Genomic DNA, 17,780 nt, shown 5'->3' with positions numbered 1-17,780 from the left:
TCGCTCTCTCTCTCCCTCTCTCTCTCTCTTTGTCCATGCCCTCTCTCTTCTGAGATTTTTTTTTTCTCGCCCCACCATCACCACCCTTTCACCCCGTTGCCATCGCAGCCTTTGCATGAAAAGAAAAAAGAAATTAGATAACAAACTCCTCTTGCTTTCCAGTCTCTTGCCGTTGACATTCCTCTGTTGTCAACACCCATATCACCTATCTGCTCTTCTACATTCCCCTTACCTCTCATCAACCATCCCACCCACCCCACCCCACCCCACCCTTCAACGTACCCACCATCTTCATTCACTTCCCTGCTCTCAGACATAGCAGAGGTACAAATAGGTCTTCTCTATGCGCCAGTCTGGGGGGATGTCTTCTGGCTTGTGGCCTTTCATGTGCTTCTGCATGGCTGACAGGCTGGGGCAGTACTCCAGGCAGATGGTGCATTGGTAGGGCGAAGCGCCATTGTGGGTGCGCAGGTGCTTGATCATGGCCGAGTAGTCCCTGGATCGCTGGTGGCACAGCTTGCACTCGAATGGCTTCTCACCTGAGGACGACAGGGCGGGGACGAAGACAACAGCGGTGTGAGCGTCTGACGGATCTTAGCGTCTTTCAGGAACAATGATACAACCGAGCTTTATGTGTCTGTTTAACAAAAAACAGCATTTGGTGCAGAAATTATGACAGATCACTAGTAGCTTTACATTTCATGCAAATGGGATCATTGCACAATAAATACAGCGTACAAATTGTTAAACATTTCCTTAAAAAAATTAATAAACTGTGGATCCTTTATTTTCATACAAATGTTTGACATTTTTGGCTTTTTAGTGTTTCCTGTTAAACCTTCTATACAGATAGCATTTTCATACCCCAAATCTTTGCACAGAATCACATTAAAAGTTTGACATTTTAATGCTTTATACAAATAAAAATGCATCTAGATGAAAAAATAATATTGAGACCTACAGTTTAAATGAGAGATTCTGTGGTAGTAATGAAAAAAAAAGCCCACATTGTTTAAAGACCTAATAATGTAAACAAACATCATGATACTTTTTGTTTGGGATTTATTAGATAATTATGAACTGATTTGTTCAATATCTGCTGAAAACATTTCTGCCAGATTAAAACATTTTCTCACTTTAAAACTTTGTCAAATGACTAATGACTCATCCTGCACTCCTTGTATCTCATAAAACTGTTTAGTTGAATTTATATGCCCCTTGGAAGTAAATTGACAAGAATTTAATCCTGAACAATCTCAATCAAATATCAAGCCACTCTAATGATATGGCCACATTACTTTTAGTGTTTTTTACCAAATAAAAGGAATCAATTATCATTTAAAACATACATTTAACAGAGCCTCAATAGCTCAAACTAAATGGATAAGTTAGGATTTAAACACTGCTTTCAGGTTTTCTCCTTCAATTTTGCAAATAGCAATGTAATCAAACAGAGGAGATATAGTGTCAGTGGGAAGAGTTTTAAACACAGCGCCAATGTCTTTCCCAAAACCAAAGGAGGATTAAACTGCCTTGGTCAGCTGGGAGGCCTCTGCTGATTTCGCACAGAATGACCTATAAAAGAAACGACGCAAAGGGAACATCACTAAAACCGTGTCCGACGTGACGAGAAACACAAGCAGTGTGACAGTTACACGGGTTGTAAATGAGCCCCTTTTACTTTCACTAAAGATGTGTTAACACTGCATGCGGGTATGCACTCAAATGTGCAGAAAACCTATGTGTGTGTCACGTATAGATGAACACGCATGCTTTACATGCTAAAACAGGTTGGACGGTGACTTTGTCATTTCAGCATTGGAAGCCAATATCAGACGGCACAGCTTGACAAAAAAAAAGAAAGAAAGACAAATCCCAATAGTTTCCTGAGAAGCAGAAAAAGACAAAGACTAACTCTTTAAAGTCAGTCCAACTGCCTTCTGTAATTGGTCGTGCTGAAAAGAGAAGGATGAGGAAAAGCAAACTGCAGAGTTTGTTCACCTCTGAGGGAAGTCGTCGACACAGAAACAGTTTAGGTCCATCTAAATAATCAGCAATCGGGTGGACCGGGGGATAGAAATCCTTTAAATGTCATTGTTGTACTGAAAATGCAGCAGTGAACTGGGATTTTTGAACTGACATTTACTCAGTAAGTTGCACAATGCTTGAAACCTATAGCCAATCATAGTAGGAGGAGAAATCTATGCTTTTTTTTCTCCCCACACAGCACCTGTAGGAAAACTCCAAAATTTCCATCCATCCATCCATTGGCTACCGCTTTATCCGGGGCCGGGTCGCGGAGGCAGCAGTCTGAGCAAAGTTGCCCAGACTTCCCTCGCCCCAGACACTTCCTCCAGCTCCTCCGGTGGCACCCCAAGGCGTTCCCAGGCCAGCCGAGAGACATAGTCCCTCCAGCGTGTCCTGGGTCTGCCCCGAGGCCTCCTACCGGAGGGACATGCCCAAAACACCTCCCTCGGGAGGCGTCCGGGGGGCATCCGAAATAGATGCCCGAGCCACCTCAGCTGGCTCCTCTCGATGTGGAGGAGCAGCGGCTCTACTCCGAGCTCCTCCCTGGTGACTGAGCTCCTCACCCTATCTCTAAGGGTACGCCCAGCCACCCTACGGAGGAAGCTCATTTCAGCCGCTTGTATCCGGGATCTCGTTCTTTCGGCCATGACCCATAGTTCATGACCATAGGTGAGGGTAGGAACGAAGATCGACCGGTAAATCGAGAGCTTCGCTTTTTGGCTCAGCTCCTTCTTCACCACGACGGACCGATACAACGTCCGCATAACTGCAGACGCTGCACCGATCCGCCTGTCGATCTCACGCTCCATCTTTCCCCCACTCGTGAACAAGACCCCAAGATACTTAAACTCCTCCACTTGGGACAAGGGCACTCCACCGACCTGGAGGGGGCAAGCCACCTTTTTCCGGTCGAGAACCATGGCCTCGGATTTAGAGGTGCTGATCCTCATCCCAGCTGCTTCACACTCGGCTGCGAACAGTGTCAGTGCACGCTGGAGATCCAGGCTTGATGGGGCCAACAGAACCACATCATCCGCAAATAGCAGAGATGAGATTCTGTGCCCAGTTTTGGCGCAGCCGGGGCCACACTCTGGAGCCAGGCCCGGGGTGGAGGCTCGCACGCGAGTGCCTGGTGGCCGCGTTCTTGCCCGCGGGACTCGGCCGGGCTCAGCCCGAAGGGACGACGCGGGCCCCTCTTCCTCATCCTCCTGTGGACCCACCACCCACAGAGGCTGCCGTAGGGGTCGGGTGCAGTGTGGATTGGGTGGCAGTCGACGGCAGGGGCCTCGACGACCCGATCCCCGGACACGGACTCTGGCTTTTGGGACATGGAACTCCAAAATTTGAGCTATGTTTTTCTCAAATCGGATTATGAGGACATCGAGTACATTTTGCAGAACGGTACTAAGGCACTCCAGTTTCATGGTTGGTCATCCATGCATTTGAGAAATGAGGGTCGACATGCTCTACCAACTGAGCCTTAGTTACCCAGTCAATCATGTTACTTGGGAAAAATATTTCTTTCAATTTAAACCATCTTCATATTTAACCCAAACTGCACAGACTTGAAGTAATTGGCCGCTGGGGGGTTGGAGGGCCTTGTTTATGGACGCACAGTGGTAGCTTGTCAGTAGTGGGATTTAAACCTGTGCTTTTCTAGTCACTTTTCCAACCGCTAGGCATCCACAGACCTTCCCACAACAAGAGGCTTTTTCTTAAGGCTCAATAAACCTCAAAATATACAGTAGCACCTGTTACAAGTTTAAATATAGCTTGAACTTTAACCAAAGACGTCATCACATAGTTTATTCATTTTCACATCAAGGTCTAAAAATGCATGCTTTAAGAAAAGAAACAAAACAAAATTAGTTGTTCATAGAAATTAATCACTCGCTAAACTTAAAAGACAAAGGAGTAAAATCTCCCAGTCTATGCTTATTAACTGATCCATGGTGTATCATATAAAACACAGCTTTTTTTAACAGGGGAGTCTTGAAAGTGTCGTAAATCAAAGTGCAGAGCGGCTTTCTTTCTGCGGGGGGCTGCGCCATCAAGGGGGCACATTTCAATTCAGCAACGCCGGCCATCCTAAACGTGCTAATGATTTGAGTGATGGCAGGGAATAATCCACCAGCGCTCCAGCCGGCAGACGCAAATTAGACATGTAAATGCTGACCTTTACCAATGGCATTTGAAATGAGCTGTCGGAAGTGATCTGGCCCCGCCGCTCGCTGTCACCTTTCAGCTGGAGCCTCGCACACACAGAGCGGCTGGCAAGAAGCGGGCATCGCCGTGCCTCCGTCGCACGGTCGGCTCGCTTCTCTCGAAGCCCTGGTTAACCTTGACCTCCAAAGGGGAATGGGTCACGGTGCCTTTTTTGCCAATAAGCGCTCACACGAGGTTGCAAGTCGGCGTGTATTTCTCTTGCAACAGTGTGGACACCTGCATGATGCTGATATTGATAACCAGACTGTAAACAGGACTACTTCAAATAACCAGCTAATAATGAATTGCAAATGGGGCCCAGGTATTGATCTGGCATTGGCATTTGGGATGTGTGCAGAGAAGCGGTTGAGGTGTGTGTGTGTGTGTGTGTGTGGGGTGGGGGTTTGGTTGCCGATGTCGATGATTCATCAAGCAGCCCTCTTTTGTACGAGGTGGCCTTTGACTGTGAGCTTGTCACTTGCTCTTGTTATCTGCTGTTGCTCTCCGGCTTAACGCAAAGCCCCCCTCCCCCACACAAAAGGGGAAAAGGGTGGACGGGGGGGAGCCAATTATTGGACAGGCTGCCTTGATAGTGTGGCTTAACAGCTGGCTTATTGAATGGGAGATGGGCGCATGCTGCTGTGTGTGTGTGTGTGTGTATGTGTGTGTGCGTGTGCGTGTGTCAAGCGAAAAAGAGATGGTGAGGAAGCATAAAGCCTTGGCCGTGTGCCCATCCTGGTGAGCATTCGTGGTATCCTCACTCAGTCTGGTAAGCATGCACTCATTCTCCAGGGCACCCAGCTTATCACTGTGTCAACATCTTTATGGGGCTCTAAATATACTGGGATCAATACAAAGTCTTCTGAGACATTCATCTACTGTATCACAGCAACAGAGATATTCATCTGGTCTGGTCTGTGCCTTGCAACTCGGATTTCCTACAACAGGGTCCTCTAACAGGCTCCATATCCTGCATCAGTATGTTTCCGCACGCCTCATCTCTACACTGCGAAAGCATCCGTAACGCCCATAGATAGAATCTGACTGCATGTTTGAACTGATGTTGGTATTAATATTTAACAATTTTACAAAAAGTTATGCAAAACATACCCTGCAAGCAAGAACATCACCATAAATTAGAGGTACAATGCGAAATATTTTTATATCAATATCCTGAAATACTAAACAGCTTTCAAGTTTACCCGAAGGTGACTATTCAGCCGCTCACATTTACAGATCGCAGCAGATCACCGCAACTTACACCCAAGACTTATTTTAGTGAAACTCAGGTCCCCTAAGCTCAAGGTCAAGATTTAACCCACTGCTGCAGTTCAGAAAAGAGTACACAGCGAAAATATTCGCAGCGTTTTTGATGATCGACATCGAGAGCAACAGTGGACAAAATCTCCCCCCCGAGCATGTTTCTCTCTCCTCCCAGTTGGACCCATTGTGTATTTCGTACCTGTGTGCACTCGGTAGTGGGTTTCCAGCTGGTGCTTGAGGCTGAACTTCTTCCCGCAGCCGTTACATTCGTAGGGCTTCTCCCCAGTGTGGATGCGCTTGTGGCCCTTCAGTGTGCTCTCATCTCGGAAGCAGCTCCCGCAGAACTCGCACTCGAATGGGTGGTCCCCTGCTGTAATGCGGGAAGACAAAGAAAGAAAATTGATTTAATCAAAAAGCCCCATGCAACGAGACAAAAACAACGAGTTGTAGTTGTGCATAATAGTTTGCACTGTAGACCGATGCAAGACCAAAAGAATGACACACATTACAGAGTGGTGTATCTGATTATTTGTTTCCTCGGGTAATGCACAGTGTGAGAACAACGCACATTATGTCTTAATGGATGTACACTTAAAGGATTTAATACAAGCAGACAAATATAACCCATCTTTTGTCTTGCTCCACAAATCACCCGCGTCGTTGTTTTGCTTTGTGTAAAGCCTTAAATAATTGTAGCCTGTCATGGCTGTTTACCGGCCATGAGATGTATTATTGACCATGCAGTCCCAGTGTCACCATGCACTAATGGATAACCTGAGTGATGGGACAAAACTAGAATAATGAGCCCAGATTGTCATCACAAAATGTATTATCCTCCCAGAATAGTTTTTTTTTTTTTGAAAGCCTTGAAGTCCAAGTACACTATTTTCTCAATTTCATCCGAGTTTAACAAGATAGTTGCTTTATGAAGCCTGTCAAAAGGAGTTGTGGTGGCAGCGTTTCATTGGTCCTTATCTGTTGGGAACTGTTTTTCTACAGTACCGGTAATAAGGGTGATCCGGTAAATGTTCATGATAAATACTTATAGAGCCTAAGTATATTTACTATAACCATGAACAGATAATTATTTTAGGATTAAAGTAATCTTGAGGAAATAGTTTATGCATTTTGAAGAAAAAATAAATCTAATTATTTCCATTTTTTTTCCAGTTGTGTAAATCAAAACAGGAAACATACAAATTCCATGTTATATTATATTGTAATATACTGCTGAACAGCATCATGATATTACTTTATTGAGATAAAATATTATCATCATCACTTTATAAAGCTCAAAAATGACCAAAGCAAAAATTGAAATGAGAATTATGATGAGCATGGCTGATGAGAAGGATGCTGGTTGCGAGTGGTAGTCCCCCAAAAGTCATCAGCAAACGCCCATCAACAAGCCAACTTCTTTAACGTCCATTATATGACAAAAACAGTATACAGGCTTTCAGCTGTATACAGGCTGTGCTTTTCCACCTTCTTTTCCCTCGAGCCCACAAATATGCCTGCAAGTAAAGTTTGACACCAACTCTCATCTCCATCACAGGTTTGCTTGACATTGTGGAAAGTATCTTTTTATACATTTTTCCTTTTTATCCCCCCCAACATGTGCATATCTAATTTTGTCAACAAAAAGCCTTTCCTGTGATCTTTAGTGTCTCCTGAAGGCCACAACCCCAGGTTGAGTAAGACTATTCTAAGTGAACACAGTTTACTTGTAAGGCCTCTCCCACAGGCCACTTTTACGGAGCAAAATCTCAAAATAGAAACTTAAAAGGATTCAAACACTTCTATTCAGACACAGTACTCTGAGGCCAGCAGAGCACTGCAAATGAAAGTGTTGCCTTTGGCTTTGGCTGATGTAATTTTGCAGTTTGAGGAGTGGAAAATGTCATCACAACCTTGATCACTGCTATGTGAACTATTTCCCAACTTCATATTAAAAACATTGTTGAACAATTTAGTTTGTCAAAGTGTTCAAGTCACGGTCAAATGACAGCCACTTAAAGTGGAAATGACAAATTTAGACAAATGCATATCAGCCTTCAAATATGCACTTCACATACACATCGACTCTCGCTGGCTAGATGCTGGCTGCTTCTATTCATACCTCTCCTCCTGTCTAATCCTTTCGCAGCAGGTGATTGTTTTCTTCCTTCGTATTTACACAGAATCACATTTCCATCCTGAGACATCAGTCTTATTCAGATGTGGCGAATAGTGCGCGTGCCATCAGAAAGGAAAATGATAACGGGCGTCACAGGATGCCACAGCACTGGTTCCCACAGGGCAGCTGTAATGGATATTCAGATGTCAATGATCAGGGATATTATGATTTGCAGGAGCCTCTCACCAGCAGTCCAAAGTCTAATTGTATTCCTGTGTTTGATGAGGAGCTGCTTCTTGCGTCATTTGCTCCCCCCCCCCCCCCCCCCCCCCCCGCCAGTGTTACACTCTCCAGCCAAGTAATGTTGTGGATATTTATTAATGTATTTCACTCTAGCGCTGCAGGTTTAAGTCGCCATCAATGACCTATGCCTTTCATTATCTGCCTGTCCAAGCAGCAACGTGCCAGGGAATAAATTGCATTTCTCGTTATGTGCCGCTACCGCTGCCCCACTGTTAAGAGACAATTTCACTTCCATCGTGCATATCTTATTTAGGACTTCATGTATGTACATACAGTGTTCATGCATGTGGTTGATTTATTTAGGAGGAGAGGCAAAACAAAGGTGGACAGTGGATATGTTTTTTGGAATTCTGAGCACATTTTGTTTTGTTTGGGGGGTTCGTATGCAATACTTTTATGGTGGGAGGCATTTTCAGTGGCTTGCGATGTTGGATGCATTCCTATTTAAAAGGGAAGGATGGGGATGGAGGGGTGAGACGGAGGGAAGGATAAAACTGAGACAGGGATGGAGCAGGGGATGTGGGTGTATATGGCGGCGGCGGTGGGGGCTGGGTAAAAATCAATAAAAGTGACAGTCTTTATTTGTCTGCATGAAGTTATCAGTGGCTCCCGCTGTAAGACATTGTGCTCTTTCTAGCGTTTCAACCACAGCAGAGATCACAATCCATCACGGCGCTCGGTGGGCTCGCGCGACGCAGCAAGAATAATAATTGAGCTCAGATTCACCTGCCTTTAATTAGGGCCCGCGATCAGACCAGCGAGTGGGATGCTAATACTCAGAGGAGGCCTATGGAGGGTTATTTACGCTTAATGTCCTGTTGCTGTGTGAACGTCTGATCATCAAAAACCCAGACCTGATAGGAGAGAGGTTTTCTGCGTCTTTGTGTTGGAAAATACATCAAAACACGTGGATATCCTAGAATAAATCTTGCATTTTTTTCCTTTTGTGTCTGTCTCCTTACACCAAAACAAATTCAGATGTATCGAATCAAATGAACCCAGTGTCATTTAGCCTTCACTTTACCTGAAGCTATAATGTGGGTCTTGTAGTTAAAATATTTTGCACTGATTTGGAGTAATCTTAAAGTTAGAACTCCTGGGTGTCGGATTCTATACATAATGAAGTTACAAAACTCTCAAACAAAATACTTTTCTCAATTGATACAATCATTTCGTCATCTTAGAAGAGTTAATCATAATAACCTACATATCAACAACAAGAAAACAACCAAGCACAAACCTTTAATTCTCCTGAAATGATGCTGCAACCACCAATGCTTGTTATGTACAATATCGAAACACACGTCCACATTTTGAATTTCTCACTGGGAAAATGGAGACCCACATAAATTTAATACAAGGCTCTCTGGTATCGGCCAAGGACGAGATAAACAGAGTGGTAAAAAAAATCCCCCCAAAAAACGACACACACAACAGTTGCAGTTCAACTCATGCATCCGGATACACCCTGGGATACACAGCATGCCTATCTCCTGCTGCCACTCGGGGACGCCAGAGTGCAAAGTTGCAGTGCAGAGCTTTAAATAAATCAGACACAACTCTATAATCACATTGTGAGGATGTAAAGGAGCAGACAGGACTTCATTTTGTCAGGATATTCTCACGGGGCCTACAGAATAATGGGGACATGTCCTCTGTCCATCCCAAATCTGCTACAATTACTTCATCCCTCCCTCGCTCCCATTTCTTTTCTCTGCGCCCCCCCCATATCTCTCACTTCCTTGATTCCTTGCTTGCTTTTCTGCTCTTGTTTCCCTCTCCCTCGTTCTCTGGTGTGACCACATGGCAGGGAAACGCCACAGATGAGGACCCGGCACATTGAGGTGGAACCACAGCATGGTGAGTGAACCCAAGGGTGCCCCCGAGCAGCGCCACCTGCGTCTCCTGACCCCCCTCCCCTCCCCTCCCTCATCACCTCCTTTGACACCCCAAAGGGCCGCTGAGGGTGCCTGTGCCCACGGGCACACGGGGCGTGTTCATTATATACGGTAAGAGGCTGTAAATCACCAGGCTCCATCACTGCCAGGCCCAGAACTGGCTCATTCTCTCTCTCCCTCTCTCTCTGAATTCAAATCACTCCTCTCTCTCCCACTCGTTCTCCCTCTCTCTGGCTGTAGCGCTATCAAATACAGCTGCGAACACAAAACACCCTGCCACAGCAGACAGCAAATTGGCTCAGAGTTAAAAAAAAAACGGGGAAAAAAAACACACACACACAGACACTTACACACAGACAGTGCACAACAACAGAATATTAATGAAGGCCTGGTCTGTAAAGAGAAAGTGTGTACGTCTGCGTGCTGCTAGCAGAGAGGGGGTATAGTACAGCTGCTACCAATGCCACTTAAATAAACCAGCTTGAACCTGTACCCTACTGTACACACGCTATTAAGATATAGAAATAAAATGAAAAGGCAACATTGCTGTAAGTAATGGTCTGTTAACAGAAGGTAATGAAACCGCAGGTGGATGGAGGGGAAATAAGGGAACACAGTGAGGGAGAGCAGGGGAGATGGCAAGATTAAGATGCTGAAATAAACACCATTAAATCCGGTTTTTCCCCCCCTCTCCCCCGTCCTAAATGGTGATCCAGTGTCAGAGCCCGTACCAGCAAGGCTGCTTTCAACAGATAAGGCTTGCAGACAGGTAAAATGAAGCACGCGTAATGAATGTCCATAAAAGTGCTTTTTCTGCTGCTTTCTGTTGACAGTTGATACAACATAACGGTGATTCCACCAATAACCGAGCTATATCTAGAAAGCCCTCTGCGGAAGATGGGCTGCCACGGCGTGTCCATTAAAATTAAGGTTGAATACAGGGAATTGAGATCTTGGTATTTGCCAGGAGATTCTCGTCAAAATTGATTCGCGTTTCCTGGAGAAAATACTTGCAGGAATCAGATTTGGGCTGTTTTTGTCTGTGAGTGTTACCACTGTATCTAAAACTCTCATTTTCCACACAACTGTTGCACCCAAATACTGACATGGGAAAGCTATTGTTACTGTAATACATTATGGCTCAACATTTCATGTGTGCTGTTTTGTTCTGATTACTTCCTGTGCGTCAATGTCTGCATGAAGTCCAGGCGAGTGAGGGCAGTAGGAACAAAGGCTCTGAAATCTGTGAAAAGACATGTAGCTCAAGGATTCGAAAGGTGGCTTAACTGATTTTATACATGTATGTGTGTATATAGTTATGTATTTGATCAATGTATTTATCTACTTCTATTTATTTATTTCAGATAATTATCTAATTTTCTTTTTTATCTCCAGTGGTTCCTCTAGGGGGCGCTACACTGGTGGTGGCCGGTTTTTGCCACTGGTGGAGCCGTCCCATGGGTTTCCCTGCCCGGGCACCTGGCAGGTCCCCCGCGTATGCGGTGGGATTGGCTTGTCTGCCCGGTTGGGGGGGGATCTGTGGGGCGGCGCCCCCTGTGGTCGGAAGTTGTGCCGCCCCCAGTGTGGACGGCCCAAATATGTCCCTTTCCTCACCTTAGTCCTCAGTGTCCTGCCATGTCTCCATATCACTCGGCATGTCTTCATCTATGATGTGTGTCTGCATGTGTGCGTGTGTGTTCACCTGCTTTTTATTCATCTATTTTATCTTTGCACTGTTTTTAATTTTTGTGGAAGCACTTTGTGTTGCTTAATGTATAAAAAGTGCTATAGAAATAAAGATTATTATTATTATTATTATTACGCCACACATGCTGGCTGTATAAAGCACAAACATAAGAAATACCTCTTTTGTCAATAAAATCCAAACCACCAAAACACAATGCAAAAACAATGCATGCACCAATGTTATCAGAAATATACCTGATAATATTCACACATAAACATCAATCCAGACTTTTCGATCTTTTTACATCAAATGCAAATGTGAATGTGATGAGTCACTTTAAATATAGAGGGGGAAAAACACGTGGTGCCTTGAGACATAACGATCAAAGTGTTTACTTAGCAATTAATATGCAATTTTAAGCAGTTTGATGGCGTATCAGTAAATGTATGGACTCCTGGAGAAAGAGCAAGCAAACGCAAATGCATTAATGCAAAGACAGATGACGAAATTTAAAGCTGTGGCACATGTAAAACATCTTTCCACTCAGCTGTCTTTCAAAATCAAATATGTTAAATTTCATATAGATTCAATATACAGAGAGTTTGGGTGCATGCTTCTGTGCATAATTTATAAAATGCACAGATTTAAGGATAAGGAGCAGGTTGGTTTGCCTTCATATGCATTCATGCTTTTGTATTACAGTAAAGTTTAAGGTGAGAGGCAACACAAATGACAAGGCCGTTAGTTGCATAATTTCTAACATTTGCATGCGATTTGCTTGCTTAGAAACTTTTTAAACCACAAACTCTGGCCAGCCGTCTTCATCCTGGTAAGAGTTTTCATGTTTTAAGAACAATTCCTTTTGCACCAGAATACCTTGACACACAAGACAGAAATGTGCATTTGGTAATTTGGTTTTACTGCATGCCCAAAAAAATATTTCAAAATAGTGAGATCTATTTTTTTAAATCTTTCACAGTTGATATTCAAATTTCCATGCCTGTATTTCAATAAAAGCAGTGCTAGATTAAGACAATGACACATTCGTCCCTTGATCAGCAAACCTGTAAGCTTGATTTACATACACTGTTTTGTTATGCACTATTTCCATCCAACCAACGACATGATTAACAATTGCAAAAGCGTCATTCTAAATATAAAGGAAATCAAATGATGAATGAAGAAATGCCTCATATACCTCTTAAATCAAATCAGTGTTTATATTTTAGGGGATGGATTTATGGAGAAAGAGCAAAAAACAAAACAGTAAAACTTATTGTGGGATTTAACACAAATCACAAAAAAGATTGTTAGAATAAGATATGTTTGTGGTTTAATCTGCTGATTGAACATCTCCCCAAATCAAGCCAGCTCATTGCCTCCAAGTTGCTTTTTGACAAATATGATGTCCTGATTAACAAAAAAGACCATACATACGTAAACCTTTACAAGTGACAACATTTGTCCAGCTCCAGTCTCTATTTGTGCACTATTTATTCCTTGTTATCCAGCCGCAATGTGTTAAATAATTGGATAAGTGAACGTGATAAGTCATGCAAAATATAGAGGAAATATAACCATAAATGAGGAAATGTCTCCTATCAAAGGATAAACTTTGGAATTCATGTTGAACTTTAAGCTATTTAATATACAAAATGCTTCACAGTAAGTGTTGACATTTATTCACATTACTGTATTAATGTAAGACATTTGTGGATTGAAGGATAAAGATGCATGCATCTTTTCCATAGTGGCAATTTTCTCCGCAGACACTGTCCTCTCAATTGTGTGAATTTTTTTTAAGAATCTAGATAAAAAGTTGTGTAAAGATTTCTTTTATTGAGAGTTTTGCTGCATACAATGTGTAAGCATCTCCTGATCTATGATTGCTTTTGAACATATAAACACATGGAGAAAACGCAGGCTGGGTTTCTCACTTTGGTCTTTGCATTCCACTTTCCTCAGGTTAAAGACAGCACAAATAACATTAAGTCTTTGCAGTAACTTGCATAATTGGTCGAATTTACAACTCTGTTGTAAAGAAACTTTCTAACTAGTCTGCAGGCAGACCTATTTTACTTCCAAGTTTTGCCTCCAAGGCAGCATTTAGACAATGTGCATGCAACCACTGATGAACAAACAAGGTAAACTTATAGGCTGGATTCTCTGAGGTGAGCACAGCCTGGCTCCGTCTGTTTTGAAGCACTATTTTTGCCTCGTTATTCAGTGAATGAGATTAATAACATCAAAGTGTAAATGCAGAGGAACATCATACCTCTACTTTTCTTTTTAAGGAGGGTAAATTAGGAACTATTTCTGGAGCCTGTGCTGGCTTGTTTGACTTGCTGACTTTATAATCCCCCGCTCTGACAAAAGGCTCTGCATCATATTTAAACGATTGCTTTCACGGCTGGCTCATTGTGATTTAACACACGCCCACAGTGGGATGAGGTTCAAAGTGGCACGGGGCTGCAGCGTCTCATCTGCGGCTCCAGAGACGAGTTGAGGTGACATTTGCGTCGCCCGGGTGGGCAGGTGGATCAGAGACGCCGCATGTGTCCTCTCCAATGTCTGCTCGCCGAAACAGATGTGTGCATCACTACTGTACAGGCGGCTCAAGCTGCCCCCCTCCCCCAAACCAACCACCACCTCCGGGCTCCCCTAAACCCACCCCAGCTCCCACCACCATCACACACTAATGGTGTATTCGCCTGACTTGTAAATAGGGCCGACTGCTCTCATCTCACTGCCTTTCGTTTCAAATATTTATCCGTGAGCCGGTGAGCTAAATCGGCTCTGACAGTGAGACTGTTATTTAAGGTCGCAGACAGGCGGCTGGGTGAGAGACACCGAGTGAACGAGAGAGGCAGAGGAGATGGGGAGAAAAAAAAATCGTCCATCCCTCGCTGGTGAAATAGGATTCATTTCCATGTGTTCATATTCTGTCATGGCTACGTGTTTTTTTTCCCTCACTCTGAACAGCCACATCCATCAGGCTACCTCTGCCACCCCCCACCCCCCCAACCCCCCTCCTGCCTCCGTCTCAGCGGAGAGCCGGCACTGGGAGAATTACTAGTAGACTGGAGAAAAACCAAAAAGAAACATAACAGAAAATAGTCACTGTAAATAAGCTTCTTCCGACTGCTGCACATTTCATTTCGAGTTGACCTGAATTAATTGTGTTTATTCAACTGAGCTCATATAACAGTGACAACAATTCATTCTGAATTAGCAACAAGCTTTATTTGTCAATGGCCATCCCCTGCCCTATAAACCACAATGACTGGACACGACTGAATTCATAATAAGCTACTCCATCACACACACAGGTGAGTGGAGATATTTATGGAACTGAATTTTTCTGGCACCAAACAATATTATCAGATTAATCTTCCCAAGAGGAGCCCTTGGCCAGAAATTGTCCTCTGCACCAAGATTAAACAAGCCAACGAAGTCATATCCACTAAATGCGACAGCCAATGCTGCTTAAAACCTGTGACGTGCAAATGGCATATATTTGCAAAGAATTTCAGCATTCCATTTAACTGAAAATGGCAAATGATGAATTTTGTCAAATTTGCTGCCAATGACAAAATAATGAATAGAATATTTATATTTTATTGTAATTGATACATTGATGCGCACATTTATTTCAACTCCCCCTTTAACCATGAGTAGCACTATTATAATGTTGGATAATGGTCTTCCATTTCTGGTTCTTGGGAGCTGCAGTCCTGCGCACTTTCCAAGTCCCTTGATTGGACCATAAGAATCATCAGTTTTTTTTTTTTTTTTTCCCCTTCAGGGCGACATGATGACACATCAATGCCATTCAGGGGTGATGCAGCAGAGAGACACCATGCAAGCCAGTCGGTCCTCCAGGACCAGAACTGCACACCCATGATATCATGTATGCCTCACTTTAACTAAATGTACTACAACATGCAGCATCTACATGGACAGTAATATCCACTCAAAATAAGCTAAATAAACAATGTGTTTGGTTGGGAGTTGTTTAAATTGATAAATTGAATTGATGCTCGTTAAGAAATTGTGTTGTAAAATGTAAACTTCTGAACAAATATATATATCTGAAATTAAATTTAGTTGAAAAGACTACATTATTGGAAATGTAAAATCAGGTTGAATAATAAAATAAAAGCAAACATTCTAATTTGATGCAAGCTACATTTTTCTAAAAGTCCAAGTCGGTGATCATAGATTATGTAAATTATTTATTTTACTACAGTGAATAAATCATTAGGAATTCGGGGAATATGTTGAATGTGGTATTGGTGTAGGCAAGGTGTTGGGAGTGATTATTATTTTTGTTTATGGTCAATATTTTATCAGTGCATTTTAAGAGATAAGCAGTCAGTTCAGCAGAATATCGTGCATTAGAGAGAGCAGAGCTTGATGGTAATGCTCCTGAATTTCCAGTCAGTTTCTCTTGCAGCCATCATCTACAGTAGCGTTTAAGCTCTGGATGGTGACTGTCACTCAAGCTGCGATACCAGTGACTGGCATTAAGTTCTCGTCTTTTGGTGTCTGACGTTGGCGATGGAGGGTGCAGCCGTGACTTCACAGAACAAATGCAATATATACGTTTCTAGGTCTCCTGGAGTCTTTGGCTGTGGAGGTATTTCAGAATAAAATGAGCAGACCCCAGGGCAGACCCCGAAAACATCCGAGGGATTACATATCCCATTTGGTCTGAAGAGCTGAAGGAGGCTGTGAAGAGGAGGACCAGCTTGCTATTAAAGTAACCCAAGTCCATAGAAAAGGCTGAAAGTGGCGAGATGGTTCTTTTTCATTTACAGTGAAGGTGGAAACTGACCTGTATGTGAGCGTAGGTGACGTTTGAGTGCAGTATGGCTGGGGAAGGTTCGGTTGCATTCGCTGCAAATGTAGCTACGGACGCCGGCATGAACCTCCATGTGCTGCTGCAGTGCCGTCTGGGTCTGGAACCGCTTCCCACAAAGCAGGCAGAAGATGGCCATGTCCGAGCCTGCGGAGCACAAAAAAAGAAAAAAGAAAAAAAGACATTGTGAAGTAATTAGTAGTGCAGCGGGAACATTTCATTTCATACAAAGAGTCTCTGATTTATTACAGCTTGGATCTCTGTGTCATAAATCCATGTTTCTTGGCCTGTCGTATATTCCCATCCAAGCAATTAACATGGCGAGTATAATTCTAGAGTTAATTATAGGGACCAGAAACTCAAAAACTCAAAAAGTCTTGCGTGCAGTTGTAATAAAAGCAGTTTCAGTGTTAGATGTTAGAAAGACAAAAAGGCACAAGCCAGAGGTGTAATATTCTACAACAGCCCTTAATAGCAGCGCCACAGTGACAAGCAGTGCCAGCGCTGCTAAAAGACACTCAAAGTGACTAAGATACAGGGCCTGGTGTGATGTCGTGAGCGCAGACGCATATTTCACTAAGTGTTCTTTTCCCAGGCTCACATGAACCATACTGTATTTATAGGATTAAAGTTGCACACAATAGTCGCGTTTCAGAGTGGGTGTGTAGATAGATAAAGATCTCCTATGCAATACTTCAATCGAATCTCGACTCCAGCGAGCACTGTGCATTTTTCTCCAGCAGAGATAAAGAGCACAGAGTTTGCGAGGCGCGCAAACACACCGAAACCACAAACACGGGCGCGGACGCACAAACACGCGCGCGGCTGCACGCTGCCTGACACACACTCCCTTCACACTTTTTCAATTACCAGGCTGGGGAAAACTCTGGGGAAGGACTGAGTGTTTGGAGCTCAGTTTCTATTTCATCAGTCAATAACACATCTTTGGGGCAAAGCTGACACTAATTTAAAAATCTATGAAGAGCAGCCCGCCTCATGTTCATAACCACTGGAGAAAGAGGAGGGCCCATGACAGCCTCCACACCAGATCAATCACTGTCTCGGCTGCTCTACACGCTAAAGAGCTGGGGATGATAGCCAAGAGTTGCTGAGAAGCAGGTAAAGATTGTAGATTCAGTTTGTGCAAGGAGTGAAGTGATGTAGAAAGTGAAAGAGAGAAAAAAATAAGTGTTGCTGCATGCCGGAGAGAGAAATAAATATTGACAAACTTCCCCCTTCTGACTTTAGGTTTGTCTTGGTTTCATTTTCTGTTGCTTAAGAAAAGAAACAGCTTTGAAGGATTAAAACGACGCTCATGGCTAAAAGCCTATGGAGTAAATCTGTTTGCCCAAAAGGTGAACCAACACTATAGTCATGCTTGCTTGAGTTTGAACAAGAAATATTCCATTTCAACAGGCA

General features: G+C 43.4%; 1 protein-coding gene across 1 annotated transcript in view; it reads right to left on the bottom strand.

The window, feature by feature from the left end:
* Positions 1 to 309: 309 nt before the first annotated feature.
* Positions 310 to 17,780, bottom strand: part of zbtb16a (zinc finger and BTB domain containing 16a) — a gene marked incomplete at its 3' end in the record, with an annotated part of 153,915 nt that continues 136,444 nt past the window's right edge. The window contains exons 5-7 of the mRNA XM_080509229.1: positions 16,338 to 16,508; positions 5,696 to 5,866; positions 310 to 539 (exon numbers count right to left, since the gene is read on the bottom strand). Coding sequence (XP_080365355.1) covers positions 310 to 539; positions 5,696 to 5,866; positions 16,338 to 16,508 — 572 coding nt within the window. The remainder of the gene's footprint in view (positions 540 to 5,695; positions 5,867 to 16,337; positions 16,509 to 17,780) is intronic.

This window comes from Blennius ocellaris (genome assembly GCF_963422515.1).
Source record: "Blennius ocellaris genome assembly, chromosome: 14".
In the NCBI taxonomy this organism is placed as follows: domain Eukaryota; kingdom Metazoa; phylum Chordata; class Actinopteri; order Blenniiformes; family Blenniidae; genus Blennius; species Blennius ocellaris.
This window is presented reverse-complemented; position numbering and strand designations above follow the sequence as displayed.